This window comes from Bufo bufo, chromosome 8 (genome assembly GCF_905171765.1).
Source record: "Bufo bufo chromosome 8, aBufBuf1.1, whole genome shotgun sequence".
In the NCBI taxonomy this organism is placed as follows: Eukaryota; Metazoa; Chordata; class Amphibia; order Anura; family Bufonidae; genus Bufo; species Bufo bufo.
In genome coordinates, this window is record NC_053396.1 from 184,065,254 (window position 1) to 184,085,026 (window position 19,773).

At 43.9% G+C, this 19,773-nt stretch overlaps 1 protein-coding gene across 1 annotated transcript in view; it reads right to left on the minus strand.

The window, feature by feature from the left end:
* LOC121009527 (cytochrome P450 2C16-like) overlaps positions 1-19,532 on the minus strand; it is a 43,496-nt gene extending 23,964 nt beyond the window's left edge. The window contains exon 1 of the mRNA XM_040442726.1: positions 19,296-19,532. Coding sequence (XP_040298660.1) covers positions 19,296-19,478 — 183 coding nt within the window. The 5' untranslated portion in view covers positions 19,479-19,532. The remainder of the gene's footprint in view (positions 1-19,295) is intronic.
* Between the last annotated feature and the right edge of the window lie 241 nt (positions 19,533-19,773).

Consider the following 19,773-nt stretch of genomic DNA (forward strand, 5'->3'; position numbering starts at 1 on the left):
GTGTGAGGAAGCTGCTAAGCCAGCAAGGTGGTAGAGTGGCCGTAAGTCAGCAGGGTGGCAGCAGTGGGAGGTTGGGAGCCAAATGTGCCCAGGGTAGACCACCCACTTCGTAGGAGCATACTTGCCCGTAAAGTAGAGGTGCAGAGGTTCATGGAGACAGCAGTAGCAGGCAGTCAGTGCAGAGTGTTGGGGGGAAAATGGCATACTTGGAGGTCTGGCAGTTTTTTGTTAAGCCGCCGGAGGAGGTGAACATGGTCATTTGCCGAATTTGTGGTCAGAAGGTGAAGCATTGCCAGGGTTACAATGTTGGCCCCACGGCCCTGCATCAACACATGCACCATTATCATAAAGTGGCATGGGATAACCGTTGTTCTGATTTGGTGGTCCAGCCTGTCGCAGCAACCACTTCATCAATCAGTGCCAACCTCGTCTCCTAGGTGATAGGGGGCGGGATGGACTGGCCGCGCACGTCTCCTCAGCGCAGCCGGCGTCCTCAGTTCCCCCTGCAACCATGGGAGGTCTGAGCACCGAGCTGGGCACTCGCTGTTCAGCTATATTCAGCAGTGTGGGTCATGTGGTGCTGGCCACTTCACATGACCCCAGCTAGTCAGTATTTAACAGGCAGCCTGCTGGCCACAGGTTGCCTGTTAATTAGGTTTATTTGGGATTCTGTTACCTGGCATACTTACCTGTTCCTGTGTTCCCTGACAATCCTCTGCCTGCTCCTCCTGTACTGCGCTGCTCTCCTGGTATTCCGACCCCGGCTTCCACCTGACGATTCTATGCGGACTCCTGTGGTACTTTATTCCTCTCCTGGTAGTTGACCCCGGCTTCTCCTGACTATTCTCTGCTTACTCCATTTGTACTTCGTTGCTCTCTTGGTATTGACTCGGTCTGTTCAATATCCGTTGTTTGTCTTGTCTGTCCTCCCAGCACGTATTCTAAGCTAGAGACTGCCGTCCAGTTGTCCCCTGACATCAGGGCTTGCAAGGCAAGTAGGCAGGGCCAGGGGTGAGGGTGGGGCGCAGTGGTCACTATCCTCCCCCTGTGTGTGTGTGTGTGTACGTGACCGTTACAGCCACTTTATTTGTCAGTCGACAGGACTACGGGATGAAAAAAGTAATTCCACTGATTCATGTCCTGGAACAGATGCTGCTAAATCTGGCTGGCCAGGGGACAGCTGATGTGGCGACTAAATCTCACGGCCACATAACCCCTGAGGGGGCTGAACTAGAGGAGGAGGAGGACATTCAAGCACAAGCAATGCGTAGAGAAATAAGTGGTTATTCTACACAGGTGAAAGGAGAGGAGAAGCAGGAGGGGCAGGAACAGCCAGAGGGGCTACAGAGCGATGGGGAAGATGAGACAGATGACCCAGAAGCACCGTGGCAGTATGCAGTGGAGATCGAGGGAGGGAGTCCCTCCGAGTCACTTGCGCAAATGGCAGATGCATTCTTAGTTTCTTGCGTAGTGACAGACAAATTGTCAACATTCGGAAGAGGGATGACTACTGGCTCTCCACCATGTTACACCCTTGCTACCGGTCCAAAATGGGGGCCTTTTTTACACCTGCTGAGAGGGAGGACAAACTGAACTACTATAGAGTCAGGCCCTCTGCACTCTCGTTCCACTGCTATGGCTGCTATGGCAGGGTGGGGAGGTAAGAGCAGTATCAGCTCCATCAGCAGCAGCTTGAGTCTAGAGTCAATGATGAGCAGCTTTCTTAAGCCACCTAATGAAGAAACTACTCACCAGCAGCAGCAACTAGAGCTGGAGCAGAACCTTAACCAGCAAGTGGTGGCATACTTGGACAGCACTCTGCTGTAAGAGGGAGAAACAGTCACCATTGTCTGAATACTTTATACTTGCATATTTATTCAATAGAACTGTAATTCTGTATTTTTGACCACAAGAGGTCACTGATTCACACAGTCTGAAGGAGAACCAGGAAGCTGCTGCTGTCTCCATCTTGAGAGGAACAAAGAAGGATGGTGTGTGAACAGAATCCGGTCGCATCCGGCGCCCGGGTGTTCTGGAGTGGCCGGAGTCGCAGCAGAGAGGGACTCATCGCTGTCCCATGCCCAGATCCTGTCCGGAATCAAAGGATTGTTTCTAAGAAGGCTGTTAGGAGCTTTGGAACAGAGCTAGCCTGCAGGACCTCATGGTTGCTGAAGAGACTTGTTGCAGTTCAGTTTAAAGACATCATCGGATACAGAACAAGACCCAGGTCATTGAAAGCATCCACGCACCAAAATGCAGGTTGGCGCCTAAGAGATTGTGATTAGGCCTGTAGAGTTGAGCGAACACCTGGATGTTCGGGTTCGAGAAGTTCGGCCGAACTTCCCGGAAATGTTCGGGTTCGGGATCCGAACCCGACCCGAACTTCGTCCCGAACCCGAACCCCATTGAAGTCAATGGGGACCCGAACTTTTCTGCACTAAAAAGGCTGTAAAACAGCCCAGGAAAGGGCTAGAGGGCTGCAAAAGGCAGCAAAATGTAGTTAAATCCCCTGCAAACAAATGTGGATAGGGAAATGAATAAAAATAAAAATAAAATAAATAAAAATTAACCAATATCATTTGGAGAGAGGTCCCATAGCAGAGAATCAGGCTTCATGTCAGCAGAGAATCAGTCTTCATGTCATAGCAGAGAATCAGGCTTCGCGTCACCCAAAACTGGAACAGTCCATTGTCATATATTTAGGCCCCGGCACCCAGACAGAGGAGAGAGGTCCCATAACAGAGATTCAGGCTTCATGTCAGCAGAGAATCAGTTTTCATGTCATAGCAGAGAATCAGGCTTCACGTCACCCACCACTGGAACAGTCCATTGTCATATATTTAGGCCCTGGCACCCAGACAGAGGAGCGAGGTCCCATAACATAGAATCTGGCTTCATGTCAGCAGAGAATCAGTCTCCATGTCATAGCAGAGAATCAGGCTTCACGTCACCCAACACTGGAACAGTCCATTGTCAGATATTTAGGCCCCGGCACCCAGGCAGAGGAGAGAGGTCCCATAGCAGAGAATCTGGCTTCATGTCAGCAGAGAATCAGTCTTCATGTCATAGCAGAGAATCAGGCTTCACGTCACCCACCACTGGAACAGTCCATTGTCACATATTTAGGCCCAGGCACCCAGGCAGAGGAGAGAGGTCCCATAGCAGAGATTCAGGCTTCATGACAGCAGAGAATCAGTCTTCATGTCATAGCAGAGAATCATGCTTCACGTCACCCAACATTGGAACAGTCCATTGTCATATAATTTAGGCCCCGGCACCCAGACAGAGGAGAAAGGTCCCATAACATAGAATCTGGCTTCATATCAGCAGAGAATCAGTCTTCATGTCATAGCAGAGAATCAGGCTTCATGTCACCCACCACTGGAACAGGCCACTGTCAGATATTTTTAGGCCCCGGCACCCAGACAGAGGAGAGAGGTCCCATAACATAGAATCTGGCTTCATGTCAGCAGAGAATCAGGCTTCATGTCAGCAGAGAATCAGTCTTCATGTCATAGCAGAGAATCAGGCTTCACGTCACCCACCACTGGAACAGTCCATTGTCACATATTTAGGCCCAGGCACCCAGGCAGAGGAGAGAGGTCCCATAACATAGAATCTGGCTTCATGTCAGCAGAGAATCAGTCTTCATGTCATAGCAGAGAATCAGGCTTCACATCACCCACCACTGGAACAGTCCATTGTCACATATTTAGGCCCAGGCACCCAGGCAGAGGAGAGAGGTCCCATAGCAGAGAATCTGGCTTCATGTCAGCAGAGAATCAGTCTTCATGTCATAGCAGAGAATCAGGCTTCACGTCACCCACCACTGGAACAGTCCATTGTCACATATTTAGGCCCAGGCACCCAGGCAGAGGAGAGAGGTCCCATAACATAGAATCTGGCTTCATCTCAGCAGAGAATCAGTCTTCATGTCATAGCAGAGAATCAGGCTTCATGTAACCCACCACTGGAACAGGCCACTGTCAGATATTTTTAGGCCCCGGCACCCAGACAGAGGAGAGGTTCATTCAACTTTGGGTTGCCCCGTTGTTGGTGGAGTACTCGAAACAGCGTAACAGGGCACACAGGTCTCGCATGGAGGCCCAGTCATTGGTGGTGAAGTGGGGCTGATCCGCAGTGCGACTGACCCGTGCGTGCTGCAGCTCAAACTCCACTATGGCCTGCTGCTGCTCGCACAGTCTGTCCAGCATGTGCAAGGTGGAGTTCCACCTGGTGGGTACGTCGCATATGAGGCGGTGAGCGGGAAGGCCAAAGTTACGCTGTAGCACAGACAGGCGAGCAGCGGCAGGATGTGAACGCCGGAAGCGCGAACAGACGGCCAACACTTTATGCAGCAGCTCTGACATGTCGGGGTAGTTGCGAATGAACTTCTGCACCACCAAATTCAGCACATGCGCCAGGCAAGGGATGTGCATGAAATCGGCTAGTCCCAGAGCTGCAACGAGATTTCGCCCATTATCGCACACCACCAGGCCGGGCTTAAGGCTCACCGGCAGCAACCACTCGTCGGTCTGTTGTTCTATACCCCGCCACAACTCCTGTGCGGTGTGGGGCCTGTCCCCCAGACATATGAGTTTCAGAACGGCCTGCTGACGTTTACCCCGGGCTGTGCTGAAGTTGGTGGTGAAGGTGTGTGGCTGACTGGATGAGCAGGTGGAAGAAGAGGAGGAGGAAGCTGAGTAGGAGGAGACAGGAGGCAAAGAATGTTGCCCTGCGATCCTTGGCGGCGGAAGGACGTGCGCCAAACAGCTCTCCGCCTGGGGCCCAGCCGCCACTACATTTACCCAATGTGCAGTTAGGGATATATAGCGTCCCTGGCCGTGCTTACTGGTCCACGTATCTGTGGTTAGGTGGACCTTGCCACAGATGGCGTTGTGCAGTGCACACTTGATTTTATCGGATACTTGGTTGTGCAGGGAAGGCACGGCTCTCTTGGAGAAGTAGTGCCGGCTGGGAACAACATACTGTGGGACAGCAAGCGACATGAGCTGTTTGAAGCTGTCTGTGTCCACCAGCCTAAATGACAGCATTTCATAGACCAGTAGTTTAGAAATGCTGGCATTCAGGGCCAAGGATCGAGGGTGGCTAGGTGGGAATTTACGCTTTCTCTCAAATGTTTGTGAGATGGAGAGCTGAACGCTGCCGTGTGACATGGTTGAGATGCTTGGTGACGCAGGTGGTGGTGTTGGTGGTACATCCCATGTTTGCTGGGCGGCAGGTGCCAACGTTCCTCCAGAGGCGGAGGAAGATTCCGAGGCGGCGGCAGCAGCAGAAGAGGCCGAGGCGGCAGCAGCAGAAGAGGTAGCAGGGGGAGCCTGAGTGACTTCCTTGTTTTTAAGGTGTTTACTCCACTGCAGTTCATGCTTTGCATGCAGGTGCCTGGTCATGCAGGTTGTGCTAAGGTTCAGAACGTTAATGCCTCGCTTCAGGCTCTGATGGCACAGCGTGCAAACCACTCGGGTCTTGTCGTCAGCACATTGTTTGAAGAAGTGCCATGCCAGGGAACTCCTTGAAGCTGCCTTTGGGGTGCTCGGTCCCAGATGGCGGCGGTCAGTAGCATGCCGAGTCTCCTGGCAGCGGGTGTTCTGCTTTTGCCCACTGCTCCCTCTTTGTCTTTTGCTACGCTGTTGGCTCGGTCTCACCACTGCCTCTTCCTCCGAACTGTGAAAGTCAGTGGCACGACCTTCATTCCATGTGGGGTCTAGGACCTCATCGTCCCCTGAATCGTCTTCCACCCAGTCTTGATCCCTGACCTCCTGTTCAGTCTGCACACTGCAGAAAGACGCAGCAGTTGGCACCTGTGTTTCGTCATCATCAGAGACGTGCTGAGGTGGTATTCCCATGTCCTCATCATCAGGAAACATAAGTGGTTGTGCGTTAGTGCATTCTATCTCTTCCACCCCTGGGGAAGGGCTAGGTGGATGCCCTTGGGAAACCCTGCCAGCAGAGTCTTCAAACAGCATAAGAGACTGCTGCATAACTTGAGGCTCAGACAGTTTCCCTGATATGCATGGGGGTGATGTGACAGACTGATGGGCTTGGTTTTCATGCGCCATCTGTGCGCTTTCTGCAGAAGACTGGGTGGGAGATAATGTGAACGTGCTGGATGCACTGTCGGCCACCCAATTGACTAATGCCTGTACCTGCTAAGGCCCTACCATCCTTAGAACGGCATTGGGCCCCACCAAATATCCCTTTAAATTCTGGCGGCTACTGGGACCGGAGGTAGTTGGTACACTAGGACGTGTGGCTGTGGCAGAACGGCCACGTCCTCTCCCAGCACCAGAGGGTCCACTAACACCACCACGACCATGTCCGCGTCCCTTACTAGATGTTTTCCTCATTGTTACCGTTCACCACAATAAGAAAAATATTATTCGGGCCAATGTATTGAATTCAAATTCAGGCCTTTTTTTACAGACACCTAACACTATCTGGCTATCTATTTAGGTACCGTATTAAACTAATACAGGCACACCAGTAATGACAGATTTAGCTGAATATAAATTTGAGGCCTATTATTTAGGCGCTGGGTGACAGGTATACGTTTACGGACAGAATTATACTTGGATCTGCACAGTAGCGTGTGTGTGAAGTTATTGAGAATTACCCTATCAGCACCTTGAATCTAATATACCCTTTGAGGGATAGATTTAAAGTAGGCCTGATACAGCAGAAACCACTAATTTAGAGAATTGCAAAATTGGGAATTGTATTTCAACCCAGAACAAAAACTCTGCTTTGACGGACACTAAATAACTTGACCAGCTAATGCAGTAATGACAGATTTGCATGAATATAAATGTGAGGCCTATTTTTTAGGCGCTGGGTGACAGGTATACGTTTAATCACAGAATTAGACTTGGATCTGCACTGTAGCGTGTGTGTGAAGTTATTGAGAACTACCCTATCAGCACCTTGAATCTAATATACCCTTTTAGGGATAGATTTAAAGTAGGCCTGATACAGCAGAAACCACTAATTTAGAGAATTGCAAAATTGGGAATTGTATTTCAACCCAGAACAAAAACTGTGCTTTGATGGACACTAAATAACTTGACCAGCTAAAGCAGTAATGACAGATTTGGATCAATATAAATGTGAGGCCTATTTTTTAGGCGCTGGGTGACAGGTATACGTTTAATCACAGAATTAGACTTGGATCTGCACTGTAGCGTGTGTGTGAAGTTATTGAGAACTACCCTATCAGCACCTTGAATCTAATATACCCTTTTAGGGATAGATTTAAAGTAGGCCTGATACAGCAGAAACCACTAATTTAGAGAATTGCAAAATTGGGAATTGTATTTCAACCCAGAACAAAAACTGTGCTTTGACGGACACTAAATAACTTGACCAGCTAAAGCAGTAATGACAGATTTGGATGAATATAAATGTGAGGCCCATTTTTTAGGCGCTGGGTGACAGGTATACGTTTAATCACAGAATTAGACTTGGATCTGCACTGTAGCGTGTGTGTGAAGTTATTGAGAATAACTTGGGGACAGGCTCAGCTTGCCCCTGATGTAGTATATGGCCAAAAAATAACCACACTATTGATGGTTAAATGCACTTGATGACAGCTTGACCCTGATGTAGTATATGGCCAAAAAATAACCACACTATTGATGGTTAAATGCACTTAATGACAGCTTGAGCCTGATGTAGGATATAGCCAAAAAATAACCACACTATTGATGGTTAAATGCACTTGGGTGACCGGCTCAGCTTGCCCCTGATGTAGTATATGGCCAGAAAAATAACCACACTATTGATGGTTAAATGCACTTGATGACAGCTTGACCCTGATGTAGGATATAGCCCAAAAAATAACCACACTATTGATGGTTAAATGCACTTGGGTGACAGGCTCAGCTTGCCCCTGATGTAGTATATGGCCAAAAAATAACTACACTATTGATGGTTAAATGCACTTGATGTCAGCTTGACCCTGATGTAGGATATAGCCAAAAATTAACCACACTATTGATGGTTAAATGCACTTGGGTGACAGCCTCAACTTGCCCCTGATGTAGTATATGGCCAAAAAATAACCACACTATTGATGGTTAAATGCACTTGATGACAGACAGCTTGACCCTGATGTAGGATATAGCAAAAAATAACCACAGTATTGATGGTTAAATGAACTTGGGTGACAGGCTCAGCTTGCCCCTGATGTAGTATATGGCCAAAAAATAACCACACTATTGATGGTTAAATGCACTTGATGTCAGCTTGACCCTGATTTAGGATATAGCCAAAAAATAACCAAACTTTGTTTTTTAGAATATTACGAATATGACAAATATTCTATAAAACAAAGTTATAGCAATATAGCGAATATTTGTAAAATACACATATAGACTGTAATTTAGCTAATATAGTGCTATAGTATTTTTTTTTAATAGTGTACATTTTTTCCAAAACTGAAGTTCAGAAGAGACAAAAAAAATTGACTATAAAAAAAGATTATAGCACTATATTAGCAAAATTACAGTCTATATGTGTATTTTACGAATATTCGCTATATTGCTATAACTTTGTTTTTTATAATATGCCGAATATGACGAATATTCTAAAAAACAAAGTTATAGCAATATAGCGAATATATTAGTTATTTAGAATATTCATTATTTATTTTTTCTATGTGTACTGTTATTCCACTTTGGCATACTGCTCCCCGACAAGCGTCCCCGTCACCATGGGAACGCCTGTGGGTTAAAATATACCATCGGATCTGAGTTTTCACGATCTCAGGGAAAACTCAGATCCGATGGTATTTTCTAACCCACAGGTGTTCCCATGGTGACGGGGACGCTTGTCGGGGAGGAGTATTCAAACAACTGTACAGATAGGAAAAAATAATGCGAATATTCAAAAAAACGAATATATTCACTATATTGCTATATATTAGTTTTTTAGAATATTCTTCATTTTTTTTCTATATGAAAACATGATTCCTTCCTGCTTAAGATGCTTGTGGGCCAAAGACACATTGACCCACAAGAAAGAAGCAGGGAGGAATCATGTTTTCAGATGTTAAAAATTGCCGAATAGTCGAAATAGCGAATATATAGCACTATATTCAAAATATTTGCGAATTAGCAAAGTTGCGATATTCGCAATTAATATTCACTATTAGTTAGTTAGATAGGGACTGTATGGTATATAGGCCAAAAGTGTTTTCCACATTTACTCCAAGAACTCCATAACTAAAAGGGACATTGCGCAAGTGAGAGCTGACAACTGTCCCACTACTTTAATTCCGTTCAGCGCATTGATCAGGTACAATACTCTGATACAGGTTCCTAAACTAGTTATGGGAGGGGAGGTGTTCTAGAGTTGATAAGATTGTAAGCTGCTGTGCTGCACCGCAGATAACCCCATTCTAAGCACTCACTCAATCATTTGTGTCGTCAATAGGGTAATAACAGGTATGGTGGGGTAGTTTTAGTGTGCCCGCCAGTAGGTAAATTATAGCAAATTTCCTCGGTATGCACCAGGGACATCTTGCTGTGCAGCACAGGGGTTCTCAGCATTGGCTGAGTGTGTGTAACTTCATTTTCTTTGTCTCCATATTTGGGATTGTGTTCATTGCAAAATCTTTCAGTAAAGAAAGTTCTGTTTTGCATAAGCTGGTGTCAGTGTTGATTTCCTTGTTCGTGACTTCGCTGTATCCTGGGGAGCCCACCCCGGTACATGGCTTACACTGCCACCCCACATTGAAGATCCGCTGGACTACTGGGCAGCCAGGGAAGACAAACTGAACTACTATTGAGACATCCTATGTAGTCAGTTGGCCTCTGGCTATGTGCGCCATCGCCCATCCTCACGCATGTCTGATCGGGGGTGCCCTCTGTGCTCAGGTTCCACTGCCATGGCTGCTGAGGGGGAGAAGGAGCAGTACCAGCTCCATCAGCAGAAACTTAAGTCTAGAGTCGCTGATGAGCAGTTTTCTTCACTCGCCTCCTGAAGAAACTACTCACCAGCAGCAGCAGCTAGACATAGAGCAGAACCAGAACCAGAAGGTTTTGGCATACTTGGAGTGCACCCTGCCACCCCACATCAAAGATCCCCTTGACTACTAGGCAGCCAAACTTGATTTGTGACAGCAACTTGCCGTGCTCCCCCTGGACAAGCATTGTGTGGCATCAGAGCAGGTGTTTAGTGTGGCGGGGGACATAGTTACCCCAAGGAGAACTCACATGTCCACCCAAAATGTGGAGAAGCTGACCTTTTTGAAGATGAATCAGGCGTGGATTAGCCAGGATTTCTGCACACCAGTGCCTGATGCATTAGACTAGATCATCCATGGTGCCACACCTAAACTTTGTCAAAAGAGACCGTTTTTTTTCTGGATAACTGCTTCAGCTACTATTCTGATGCTGCCATCCGCCTGCTGCCACACATCTGCTGCCACTTAACCCTACTGTCATCTTCAGCTGGTACTGGTATTGCCCCCCACCTCACCACTATGTCACTGGGCCACTCTGTGGTCTCCTCATGCTTCTGCCAGCTTACCACTATGTTACTGGGCCACTCTTTGGTATCCTCATGCTGCTGCCACCTCAACACTCTGTCATTGGACCACTCTATGGTCTCCTCATGCTGCTGCTACCTCAACACTTTGTCATTGGGCCATTCTGTGGTCTCCTCATGCTGCTGCCACCTCACCACTCTGTGATCTCCTCATACTGCTGCCAGCTCACCACCATGTCACTGGGCCACTCTGTGGTCCCCTCAAGCTTCTTCAAGCTCACTACTATGTCACTAGGCCACTCTGTGGTGTCCTCATGCTGCTGCCAGCTCACTACTATGTCACTGGGCCACTCTGTGGTCTACTCATGCTGCTGCCACCTCAGCACTCTGTGGTCTCCTCATGCTGCTGCTACCTCACCACTCTGTCATTAGGCCACTCTGTGGATTTCTCATGCTGTTCCCACCCTTTGCCCTCCATGACTGGGCCACTATTTTGCTTTTTTGGCCTGGATGACATCACCATTTATTTGACCCTTCTTCTGATCTGTCAGATTGAAAGAAAAATAAGACACACAACGTATCCTGTCTATGTAGCAGCTGTAATATCTGTATGGCATGGTCCCTATTTAGCATCAGAATTGGTAGCCAAAAGCAGGAGTTGGTACAAAACACAGAAGACATACAAATATTCCATTCACTTGTCATCCCTGTTTTGGATCCACTCCTGTATTTTTTTGGGCTTTAGCAATACTGATGGATTACTGACCAAATGCTGACCGAGTGAAGGTGGATGCTCAACAGGCATGATCTGTTTTTTGGGGAAGTTTGTTCTGATGGATCAGAGAAAGGGCAAAATAATCATTGATGTCAACACAAACTTACTGCTGACACCCTCTCCACTCTGTCAGGGGGGCTCTACTTGTATAAGAGTTTAATAGAACAGATTCTGTAGAAATCTATGTGGAATCAGCTGATGACGGTATAAAAGGAGTGCACTCTTTCACGCTATAGTAAGATCTTGGGCCTCTGCCCTGTTCTTTATACCTGGCTCTAACAATGAACTGTAAGGCTGAGTTTACACTTGAGTTATTTGGTCAGTTTTGGCCCCATGAAGTGTGCAGTCATTCTAAGAGTGACGCCTGTCATCTGCGTGTCATACTGACTCACAGTATTTTTTCACTACCACAGCAGACTCCCTATGCGTGTTTCTGCAAGGCAGAGTGTTCCACACCACTTTACAGGCTCTCTGCAGCCAGGAAATCTAAGTAAAAGTGCTTTATCATCATCATGCCAGGGCGAGGGTGTATAGGGCTCTGTTGCCTAAAGATCTACACTAGAGATGAGCAAATTTCTCAAAAATTCGATTTAGTCGGTTAGCCAAATTTTTCAAAAAGATTTGATCCGAATTTATTCGTGGCAAATCTTTTTGGAAAATTCGGCGAACCGACCAAATCGAATTTTTAAGGAAATTTGCTCATCTCTAGTGTAGATCTTTGGGCAACAGAGCCCTATGCACCCTAGCCCTGGCATGATGATGATAAAGCACTTTTACTTAAATTACCAGAATGTTAAAGTCACATTACATCTTTTTAGTGTCTTAGATTTGATATGCTAATTCTAACACAACATTCAACAACAGAAATGTATTAAAATTTGCAGTCAACTGAAAAAGAAGTCCAGTACCGTATTAGCCAGTAGAAAACTAGTTTAGCGGTCTCATTTAGAGAAAAAAAATGAGTCTTGCAGGTCTGATACCTTTTAGAGGCATGTCGACAATATACAGACACGCAGTACTAAATCAAAAAGGAGAAAGAACCACCTCAAAAATATTTGAGAGAGTTAAAAAAGGTGATCTGTGGTCTTCTTGAAGGATTCACAAAACTTTTAGACTTGGTACCTGAAAATCTCAGGATCAGAGAATTCTACATGCTTCCCAAAATGCATATATAAACTGGGTATTCCAGGGAGCCCAATCATTTCAGGTGTGGGAACCCTCACTGAAAAAAATCGCAGGATTGATAGAGAGCATCCTCAAATCATTAGTGGGGAACACAGTAAGTTATCGACAGGACACTACCGATTTATTGAACAATCTTTCAATCATAGGTCCTCTCCCTAAAGACACCATCTTGGCCACTATGATTGTGGAATTTTTATATTCAAATATCCCACACAATGATGGAGTAACTGCTAGCCAACTTTTCTGAAACTCTCCAAATTTATTCTCACCCACAATTAACGTATTTCCTGCCCATAAGATGCACGTAGGTTATAGAAGAACAAAATAAGAAGATTCCCAATCAGCCCCCAAATGTTAATCAGACCTCAGATTTTAGCCTCAATCAGACCTCAGAACAGACCCCCAATGTTAATAAGTCCCCCAGTCAGTCCTCATATTAGACCTCCATATTAATAAGTCCCCCAATCAGACCTCACATTAGACCTACATATTAATAAGTCCCCCAATCAGACCTCAGATTAGACATCCATGTGAATTCCCTCAATCAGACTTTAGATCAGATCTCAATAAGTCCCCCATTCAGACCTCAGATCAGACCTCACAATACAGCGAGAGGCTGAGGAAGACCGGGAAGTGGTGAGTACAGAGCCAAGAGAGTGCTGCATTCTCCTCTTCCGGGTTCTCCTGTACTAATGAGCACTCGCTTCCATAATGGAAGCGCTCATTAGTATTTGCCCCATAAGATACACTAACATTTTCACCCCACTTTGGGGGGAAAAACAGTGCGTCTTAAAGAACGAAAAATATGGTATTTCTCTATTGGCAAGGAGATATATTTGCAATGCAATGGAACAGCCATTGGTATCAAAATTGCACCACAATATGCAAATCTTTTCATGGCAAAACTGGAAAGTAATGTCTTGTTATCATGTCCCATCAAACCTTTGGCCTACTTCAGTTTCATTGATAACATCCTAATAATCTGGACTGACTCTGAACGTGACCTGATAAAATCCCCTAAATGATTCAATACATTTCATCCCACCTAAATCCTGATCCCTCACTATTCCAAAACAGAAATCAGCTTTCTGGACACCACCATGAACATACAAAACAGCTCAAAACTGACATCCCTGTATTATAAACCTATTACCCGGCCTACATACCTCAAATGGGACAGCTTCCACCCCAAACACATTAAAAAGTCTATCATCTACAGTCAGGCCATCAGATTGTCACGGCGGACGGGATCTCAGATACACAGATAAACCAACAAACAAGTTCCTAGACGAGAAGCTGGGGAAAGGTCACCTCCTAGCACATCCCTGACTTCTCTCCCTACACTGCTAAGCCCACATTCATACCTTGAAGGTAGGAATAATGTGTCCTCATGCCTGGGCTGAATATACCCTAGAATCCCTGAGATGGTGAAAGGGGAATAGGGACAGACGACACACAAACAGCCTAGACAGCAAACAACAAAAACAGAAACCAAACTTATCTTATCTGAGCTGGAACAGACAATCCTTCCTTCCTTGCTTGCTTCCAAGGCCAGACTGATTTCTACAACCCGCACAGAACACTGGGGTTGAGTGAGATTTAAACCAATGACCCCCACCCAGTGCACCTAAAGGGAGGCGGATCCAGCACGACTCCAAAACAAAACAAAAAACTAAACATGTGCTGCTATTCTGGCCGACCTCCGCACATAGTCAGAGCAGGGCATGACACAGATTTAATCAAATCTGTTCCAGCCCATCATACAGGCATTTACAACATCTAAAAAGGACATTTTTACAACAGGGTTATCATCCTGCTTCAATTGAAGATCAGATCACAAGATCCACCAGGATACCCAGAAGTCAACTTCTCCAATACAAGGAAAAGAAACAGAACAAGCATATAATTCTGGTAGTGACCTACAACCTGCAATTAGAGGTACTGAGGGAGGTTGTCAAAAAATTACAACATGTCCTACATACCGTATTTTTCGCCCCATAAGATGCACTTTTTCCCCCCAAAAGTGGGAAAATGCTTCCATTCTACATCGCAGTCTGCGATGCTGCCGCATCGCAGCCGGCGATGTATGAGCGGGGAGAGAGGAGAGGCTGGAGTCCAGAACTAGTGGAGGGGCCTGGTCCAGTCACTTTACTCTTAAACCGGGCCCCGCGGCTCACTCCTATATTTCTAGACATTAATCCTTAACCTTTTAATAAGTTTAACTAAAGATGCACTCTCCCCTGTTCCCCTGTATCAGTACAGCACTTACTAACAAGCTTCCATAGCAGGCAGAGCGGACAGCAGCAGTAACGTCACTCACTGACGTTGTGTGACGTTACTGCTGCCGTCCGCTCTGCCTGCTATGGAAACTTGTTAGTAAGTGCTCTACTGATACAGGGGAACAGGGGAGAGCACAGATTTAGTTAAACTTATTAACAGGTTAAGGATTAATGTCTAGAAATACTGCGGTGAGCGGAGGGCCGCTGTATTGGGGGACACTGTTATGAGGGGGATCTGTGGATGACACATATATAGCAGTGTCATCCGCAGATCCCCCCCCATAACAGTGCCATCCACAGATCTCCCACCCCATAACAATGCCATCCACAGATCCCCCACCCTATAGCAGTGCCATCCACAGATGCCCCTCCCCATAACAGTGCCATCCAAAGATCCCCCATAAACAGTGCCATCCACATATCCCCCATAACAGTGCCATCCACAGATCCCCCATAACAGTGCCATCCACAGATCCCCCATAACCGTGCCATCCACAGATCCCCCATAACAGTGCCATCCACAGATCCCTCATAACAGTGCCATCCACAGATCCCCCATAATAGTGTCATGCACAGACAACCATTAGTTCAAAACCCACCAAAAGCACACCTTTTGGTCAAAAATTATTTTTTTCTTATTTTCCTCCTCAAAAACCTAGGTGCTTCTTATAGGCCGGTGCATCTTATAGGGTGAAAAATACGGTAAGTTTCGCCAGTTAAAAGCAATTTTCCAAGATCTTCCCCTCTTGCTATGTTTCCGACAACCTCCAAATCTGAGAAATATTCTGTTTAGAAGTTCAAAAAGGAATATACTGTATCCCTGTAAGATAAAAAGATGTAAAACCTGTTCCCATATAATGACAACAGATAAGGTCCGGATCCCCAACACACACCAAAATATTAAAAGTTTAAATCACCCCCTTTTCTCAATTTTACATATAAAAAAATATAAACAATAAAAAATAAACCCATTGTCTGAGCTATAAAATGTAAAAAAAATTCCTGTGCGGTGAATGTTGTAATGGAAAAAAATGAAAAGCATGTGATTCACTATTTTTTAGTCATCTCGTCCCCCTAAAAAAAAAAAAAAATTAATGACAGTGATCAAAAATTTGTACCAATAAAACTGCAGTTCGTTACTCAAACAAGCCCTCATACAGCTCTGTAGGCCGAAATATAAAAAGTTATGGCTGTCTGTATATAGCTAAATCCACGCTCACTCTGCAGTACCAGACGCGTTTCAGGGTCTTACGCGCCTTCCTCTGGCCCCTTCCTCTGACAACCAGGTCACGTGGGACGCCACGCACGGCCGAGTACACCACGTGGGACGCTGCGAGTGTACGGCCACCTGGGAAGCCAGCGCTGCGGTCAAGCAGCGAAGAGGGGTAAGACCTTACTCGTACTGGAGCATCATAAGCTGCAAGAGACTGTAAGTAACTGGATTGTCAGTCTCACTGTGAAGTCAGCATTAACAACTGCTATATACCTTTGAACGCTCATATCACCGGACATTGATACTGGGTTATATTAATACCACCACTGCTCAATCAGGAGTTGGCCATAGTGCCATTGCTATATTATTATCACCGTTCTATCAGGATTCGGTCATAGTGCCATTACTATATCAGCACTATATGGAATTAGGACTCTGATTGGGACATTGTTTGCACTATTACCATACGCACATCGGATGGGGACATTGCTGCTGCATTGATCTAAAGTATAGGGGTCATTGTGCAGGATTGTTGCACGCAACGTTTTGTATATGACTGATGTGCGTTTTTATGTATGTTTTATATAAATTTTAAGGGTGTTTTTTTAAAGTATTAAATTACTATTGTATCATCAATTACTGTGTTTCCCTTTTGAGTGTGCCCCTTCATATTTGCCTACACCTGTCTGTATATAGCGATGCAAAGAAAATTTTGATCTTTTTCAAAAAACAAAATAAAAACTATACAAGTTTGTTATCGCTGCAATCATATTGACGAGCAAAATAAGGACATCATGTCATTTTTAGTGCACGATGAGTGCCATGATGTCAAAACCTCAAAAACCTTGGCAGAATATTATTTTTTTCAAATTACCCCACAAAGATTTTTTTTTTCCTGTTTTCCAAGACATTGAAAATTAAGTGTTGGCATTAAAAAATGTGTCCCACAAAAAGTAAGCCCTCATATGGATATGTGAATGTAAAAATAAAAAAGTTGTGCTTATTGGAACGTCAGGAGGAAAAGTAAAAAATGTAAAAATAAAAAATAGGCCCAGTCTTTAAGGGTTTAAAAGATCGTTTCAAATCTCAAAGAGGCAGAAGAATTTAAGAATACAGATGTGTAACACTGCTTGACACATTGAATACTGGACTGAATTTGTCTAAAGGATTTATGGCACTTTACAAGAGCTAAAGAATCTTCTATACACATAGTGGCAGGTCTCAGAGATAACATCAATTTAGCGACCATAAAACATTTGCACGTCTTATCTGTAAGACAAATGAGAACATATTCTCAAGAATTTAGATATTCTATTGTTTTTCAAATGTCCATTAATTACATCATGTCTCTGCTCTTTTTGTATATATTTATATATATTACTGTTTCTTTATACATTCTTGTAGTACACCTTACGAAGGGACTGATGTTGTATCAGAAGCTTGCTATGTGACATCATCAGACCTGCAAGACTCTTACGTAGTTTTTTCTTGTTTCTCTTAATGAGTGCACTAAACTAAAATTTGCAGTTAAACATTTATTCTAATTATATTATTATTATATGTAGTAAAGTATGGGTAAACCACAAAAATATACAGAAGGAATCACTAGAAAGTTTGTTGAACAATAATAAAGATACCGTTTTTTTGTTTTGTTTTTTGTTAGTTTTTTTTAGCACGGGTGTATGGTGGATTGATGTTAGTTCTGAGTAAAAGATATAGGGAGACAGAAGAGGGCTTGGGAATCAGATATAGAAGAAGAAATTGTGAATTGTATAAAATTGTGTCGATGGAGAGTGTTAATCCCTTAAGACCATCAGACAGGGTGAAATTGTTTTTTTAATTTTATTTAAATATACAGTAGGTTGCATTGGATTCCTGTGTTGTTTTTTTTAAACTCTTTAATGACTGGGAAATTTTCAATTTTTTTTATTTTTGTTTTTTTCCTCCAGCCTTCCCAAAACCATAGCCTTTTTTTTATATTTTTCCATAAACATAGCTATATGAGGGTTTGTATTTTGTTGTACGGCATTTTCCAATGGCACCATTTACGGTTGCATAAAATGTAGTGTGAAGCAGGAAAAAATTCCAAATGTGGTAGAATAATAAAAAAATAATAATAATTTTGCCACAGTTTTGTGGGTTTTGTTTTTAGAGCTTTTTCTTTGACCTGTTACTTTTTTTCTATGGGTCAGTATGATTACAACAATGCCACATATGTATAATTTTATTGCTGAAAAAATTAAAAACTGTGTAAAAACAAATTGTTACTTTGCATCACCATATTCTTACCCCCATAACATTTTTATTTTTATGTGTAGAGAGCTGCGTGAGGGCTTATTTTTCGCGGGGTGATCTGTATTTTTCAATTATATAATTTTGGGATGTGTATGACTTCTTGATCACTTTTTATTGCATTTTTTGAGAGGTGAAGTTGGCAAATAACGGTGAATTAGCCATTTTGACGTTTTATTCCGTTTTACTGTTTGCCATATAGGATAATAATAGATTTTAATAATGCAGGCGTTTTTGCACTCAGCACTACACATTTTTTATTGTTTATGAACTTTTATTATAATTTTAGGGAAAGGGGGTGATCAGAATGTTCATATTTAAAATTTTATTTTTAAATTCTTTTTTCTTGCACTTTTTTATAGTTCCCCTAGGGAACTATAACAAGCAATCATTGGATTGATTCTCTCATTGACTCCAATACATTAGCATTGGAGTCTATGAGAATATTACACAGACAAGATCTCTATAGGAACTAATGTGCAGCAGCCTCCTGTCACTCAGGGGGGCAGGGGCTGCTGCACACACATGCTAGCTCCCCCAATCCTTGCGCTCCCAGTTTTTATCATCGCAGATGCCGTAGTCCCATTTGGATTTTGAGGTTGGGTTTTCCTTTTTATAATGATTGTACTAGTTGAAATTGTGAAATAAAATAATAATAATAATAATAGTAATATTCTACTAATTGTTGTTGATTCAGCTTCTCTTCTCCAGGCTAAGCTGTATTACAATGATGGAGCGAGTAATGAGGTTGATTAGCTACCTAATACTTTACTAATATTCAATTTTCAAGAAATCAGAAAACATAGGGAAGATTGACTTTTTGACATCTGTGTCATGGAATTTCTTCCAGTTTAGAATTATTCTGTAAAGTTTAGAGAAACAAATCTGCTGCTATAACCTGGATGCACTCTGCAGAAGATCATTCATTCATATCATGTGTCTTTAGCATATAAGTATATCTATATCTATATATAAACTTCAAAATTCCTGACATTTCTTTTTATCGCCAAGTTAGTTTTTAAGAAGTAGATTTATAGAAACGTACCTTATTGAGTGACTTAAACACTTCTTTGCTATTGAGTTGAAGAATGTTTCCCAGGATGGGCAATGGTGTTGGCCCCGGTGGCATTTTACCTTTGCTCTTCCCTTTTCTGGCTTGCGTTATGCTTAGAAGGATGAAGACTATGCATGCTAGTAGTAACAAAGTAGTTGCTCCTATGAACTCCATTTTAATAGTGCTCCTCTGAATTAAATGTAGCACTAGGTGAATCAGGACTATTTATATGTAGGATCTAAAAAGAGGGTTGTGTTTTGCACACCTGATACTCTGTTAGTTAATAGGCATCTGCTGTGGATGTTTACTTCTCTGCAGGTAAACTCAACTCTTTGTGTAGGATCCAATCACACTGACTGTGAAACAAGAGGCAGGAGCATGACTCATCATTGCACTTTAAGTACAAAGATATTAAGAAAAATGTAATTAATCCATACATTTCTGAAAGCATGTAGCATAGGACTTTGCA